The 5,000-nt window shown below is 51.3% G+C and overlaps 1 protein-coding gene across 1 annotated transcript in view; it reads left to right on the top strand.

Annotated features, from left to right (window-relative positions):
* col5a3a (collagen, type V, alpha 3a) overlaps positions 1–5,000 on the top strand; it is a gene marked incomplete at its 5' end in the record, with an annotated part of 46,074 nt that overhangs the window by 5,361 nt on the left and 35,713 nt on the right. Inside the window, 2 exons of the mRNA XM_036552264.1 lie at positions 2,958–3,086; positions 3,908–4,366. Coding sequence (XP_036408157.1) covers positions 2,958–3,086; positions 3,908–4,366 — 588 coding nt within the window. The remainder of the gene's footprint in view (positions 1–2,957; positions 3,087–3,907; positions 4,367–5,000) is intronic.

Genomic DNA, 5,000 nt, shown 5'->3' on the forward strand with positions numbered 1-5,000 from the left:
GCCACATAACGCCCCCACATAACGCTCCCACTGTCCCGCTACTGCCACATAACGCTCCCACTGTCCCTCTACTGCCACATAACGCTCCCACATAAAGCTCCCACTGTCTCTCTACTGCCACATAACGCTCCCACTGTCCCTCTACTGCCACATAACGCTCCCACATAACGCTCCCACTGTCCCTCTACTGCCACATAACGCTCCCACTGTCCCTCTACTGCCACATAACGCTCCCACTGTCCCTCTATTGCCACATAACGCTCCCACATAACGCTCCCACTGTCCCTCTACTGCCACATAACGCTCCCACTGTCTCTCTACTGCCACATAACGCTCCCACATAACGCTCCCACTGTCCCTCTACTGCCACATAACGCTCCCACTGTCCCTCTACTGCCACATAACGCTCCGACTGTCCCTCTACTGCCACATAACGCTCCCACTGTCCCTCTACTGCCACATAACGCTCCCACTGTCCCTCTACTGCCACATAACGCTCCCACATAACGCTCCCACTGTCCCTCTACTGCCACATAACGCTCCCACTGTCCCTCTACTGCCACATAACGCTCCCACTGTCCCTCTACTGCCACATAACGCTCCCACATAACGCTCCCACTGTCCCTCTACTGCCACATAACGCTCCCACTGTCTCTCTACTGCCACATAACGCTCCGACTGTCCCTCTACTGCCACATAACGCTCCCACATGACACACCCAGCGTGACTGGTGCTTTCATGCTTAGCTTTCTCTTTGATCAGTGATATTTAATGACTATCCATTTGATTTTTTCTTTGTTTTTCACTCTATCCTTCTCTTCCTCCCTCTGAGAGAGGCTAACACATTTCTCTCTCTCTGTTTTTCACTCTGTCCATCTCTCATAGAGTGACTCACAGTTTTTTTTCTTTTTCTTTTCATTGTTTCTCCTCTGAGAAAAGGCAATAATGTTTTTCATTTGGCCGGAGTGTGGGACATTGTGGTGTGTCGTGGGTGTGATGCTGATCCCAGTGCAGTGCTGTGACGCTGATATCACGAGAGGTGATAGATCAGGCTGTTCCCAGACCAGTCGTGCCTGCCAGCGTGGGAGTGTGGTCTCGGCATGCAGTGTACTGGGGTTTGTGGTCAAAAGTATTGCCTGTATTGCTTCCAGATTACAAATTACAGCGGGATACAATGGGGGGATACAAACACACACACTCTCTCTCTCTCTCTCTCTCTCTCTCTCTCTCTCTCTCTCTCTCTCTCTCTCTCTCTCTCTCACACACTCACACACACACACACACACACACACACACACACACACACACACACACACACACACACTCACTCTCTCTCTCTCTCTCTCTCTCTCTCTCTCTCTCACACACACACACTCACTCACTCACTCACTCACTCACTCTCTCTCTCTCTCTCTCTCTCTCTCTCTCCCTCTCTCTCTCTCTCTCTCTCTCTCTCTCTCTCTCTCTCTCTCTCTCTCTCTCTCTGTCTGTCTGTCTGTCTGTCTGTCTGTCTGTCTGTCTGTCTCTCTCTCTCTCTGTCTCTCTCTCTCTCTCTCTGTCTCTCTCTCTCTCTGTCTCTCTCTCTCTCTCTCTCTGTCTCTCTCTTTCTCTCTCTCTCTCTCTCTCTCTCTCTGTCTCTCTCTCTCTCTCTCTCTCTCTCTCTCTCTGTCTCTGTGTGGGCTCAGACTAGAAATTTTCTGGGCTGATGGAAAAGTCTGACTTTCCCATACAAAAACAACAAAAAACAGAAAAGTAACGATTTCTAAAAACAGCACTTTTTTCTCTGTTCTGGGAAACAGTAGATCAAACAGGAATAATGACGTAAAGCAGCAGAAGGGGGTGGGAGGAAAAGCAGCCTCCCCGCCCACACCCCGTCCTCCCAGTAGTGGAGGCCACGGTGGGTCAGGTGCTACACAGCAGACCCCACTGCTTCCTGCCCCACCCAGCCCACTGAGCCCAGACCCAGCCCTGCTGCTTAATGCTGTGCAGCAGCCACTCTGCTGCTCTGCCTGCTGCTCCACACCGTGATCCACACTGCTGCTCTGCCCGCTGATCCACACTGCTGCTCTGCCCGCTGATCCATACTGCCGATCCACACTGCTGCTCTGCCCGCTGATCCACACTGCTGCTCTGCCCGCTGATCCACACTGCTGCTCTGCCTGCTGTTCCACACTGCTGCTCTGACCGCTGTTCCATACTGCCGATCCACACTGCTGCTCTGACCGCTGTTCCATACTGCCGATCCACACTGCTGCTGTGACCACTGCTCCACACTGCTGCTCCACACTGCTGCTATAACCACAGCTCCACACTGCTGCTGTGACCACTGCTCCACACTGCTGCTCCACACTGCTGCTATGACCACAGCTCCACAATGCTGCTCCTCTGACCACTGCTCCACACTGCTGATCCATACTGCTCCACACTGCTGCTCCATACCGCTGCTCTGACCACTGCTCCACACTGCTGCTCCACACAGCTGCTCTGACCACTACTCCACACTGCTGCTCTGTACTGGTGGAATGAGATCCCTACTGAGATTTGTACAACAGACTCCCTAGGTGCCTTCAAGAGAAAGCTGAAAACTCATCTCTTCAAGCTATATCTATAGTCTGTCTTCCTCTCTATCTATCCTATCTATCCCTATTTTCTATTTTAAAAAAGAGCTCTACACTAATTTAGCACTTAACTAAATTGACCACTTGTAGTACTTTTCAATCACAACTCTTAGCATAGTGATGCACTTATGTGGAAGTGGCTCTGGGTAAATGATGTAATGTAATGTAGGGTAATGAGAGGAAGCTGCACCCAGCAGGACTGCACTTCCTGCTCCAACAGGTGCAGACTGTGGGTGTGGTGTAATCAGTGAAGCCCAACCCACTCCGTGTGCCTCACTCTGTGCACCTGCCAATCATGTTGTGTGTGTGTGTGTGTGTGTGCGTGCGTGCGTCTGCCAGGGAGACATCCAGCAGCTCCTGATTGTGGAGGACCCGGGCGCTGCGGCTGACTACTGTCTGCACTTCATCCCAGACTGCGACTCCCCCCTGCCGTACAGCAGCCGGGCTCTAGAGCCAGAGGAGCCGCAGGTGAGTCCTCCCAACACCAGGGGGAGCACCGCCTACATCTCCTAAACTCAGAGTGTACTGCCTTTGGAATGTAGTTTTGTGTGCTGTAGAGTCTCACAGAGGTGTTTAAACACTGGACTGAGTGTCCCATCACACCCCAAATGCACAACTGGTCACCGTGAGTCTACTTCTGCTGTCAGTATTTGACTCTGTCCCATCCAGATTTCTTTTTCTTGTCTTCTCTCTTTCTCCCTTCTGCTCTTTCCCTTTTCCTGACCCCTCTTTCTTCCCCCTTCTCTTCTGCTGTGAGAGAAGATGAGTTCTTTTCTGTGGATGTAATCTCAAATCCAGTGTAATCCTGAAACAAGGTTGTTGTTGTGATCCCAGCATGTCCCTCACTGAGCGAGCAAGGGACAAACCAATCACAATCACACCCACTGAGAGAGCTAGAGACCAGCCAATCACAAACACTCTCACTGAGTGAGCAAGGGACCAGCCAATCACAAAAAGACACTCACTGAGCAAGCTAGAGACCAGCCAATCACAAACACACTCACTGACAGAGTTATAGATCAGCCAATCACAAACACACTCACTGAGCAAGCTAGAGACCAGCCAATCACAATCACACACACTGAGAGAGCTAGAGACCAGCCAATCACAAACACAATCAATGACAGAGTTATAGACCAGCCAATCCCAATCCCTGTGTGTGTGTGTGTGTGTGTGTGTGTGTGTGTTCATGGGCGGGGCAGACGCTTGTATAGGTCTCTCCTCTCCTCTCTCTTTCTCGTGTCTCACGTGTTTTTCTCCTGTTCCCCATCCCTGCCCTGTCCACAAAGCCCCCCCACCCCAAACCCAACCCACTCCTCCAAAATGACAGTGCAGGGGAACCTCAGAAACACGACAAAAAAGACAGGAAGGGCAAAAAGGAGAGGTCCAAAAAGAAGAGGGATGGCTCTTCCAAAGGGAGGAAGGGCAGGAAAGAGTCCAGGAAGAAGAGAAAAGAAGCTCCGGGTCCTGCGGAGCACTTCCTTGAGCTGCCCACAGTGATGCCTGATATGCCTCAGGACCCCACTGTAGCCACTGTGCTGCCCAGCACAGAACAGTCTCCGTTAGCAGACCTCCTGCAGCCCACAGGGACAGCTCAGCTGCAGGGGGAGGTGGGGTCCTTAAGCTCCACCCTGCTACCGGAAGTGTCTGAGGTCCCAGAGATGCCCACACATGAGCCAGACTCCAGCATTGAAGCCCCCCCTGTGGTGCCCAGCGCACTGCCTGAATCCCTCACAGCTGGGGTGGAGGTAGACCGAAATGTGTTGACGTAGCAACTCCCACCCGCTCACTTAATCCCTTAACGCTTCTTAACCCTTGAATCATTCCATTCCTCGAGCTGACTCACGCTGCAGTACACCCTGCGTCCTGTAGATGTCCCTGTGGAGTAAAAAAACCTGCATCCCACTAGTTATAGCTGTAGACCAAGTAGATAACCCTTCTAAATGGACTATATTACACACACATGTGTAACTCCTACCGTAGTAAATAACAAGTGTACATGCATACATGCCTGTGTGGGTGATATGTATGGAGGGAATTGCTTCCTGGTTTTAGAGCATCTGATGTTTGGATTTGTCAGTTCAGCTGAAACACTACGTTTGATCAAAGTGAGGGATCCAATCAGAAACACAGTCACGAAGGCTGTGTTTCCTATGTGCTGATGGCCCCTGCATGCTGCTGTGGAGCAGCTGCATGGATGTGGTCAAGGTTAAAGCTGGGGTTAGTTTTTAGAATATCAGGTATGTCCTTCGAGCTGTATGTGCAGAGTCGTATTTTATGGGTATCTGTCTGTGAGGGTATCAGAGCAACCTGGCGGTATACCGTGGTTTCATACTTACGCTCACTGTCACAACCGCTCCTCCAGTGGCCTTTTACTGAAAT

This window comes from Megalops cyprinoides, chromosome 19 (genome assembly GCF_013368585.1).
Source record: "Megalops cyprinoides isolate fMegCyp1 chromosome 19, fMegCyp1.pri, whole genome shotgun sequence".
Taxonomy (NCBI): Eukaryota; Metazoa; Chordata; class Actinopteri; order Elopiformes; family Megalopidae; genus Megalops; species Megalops cyprinoides.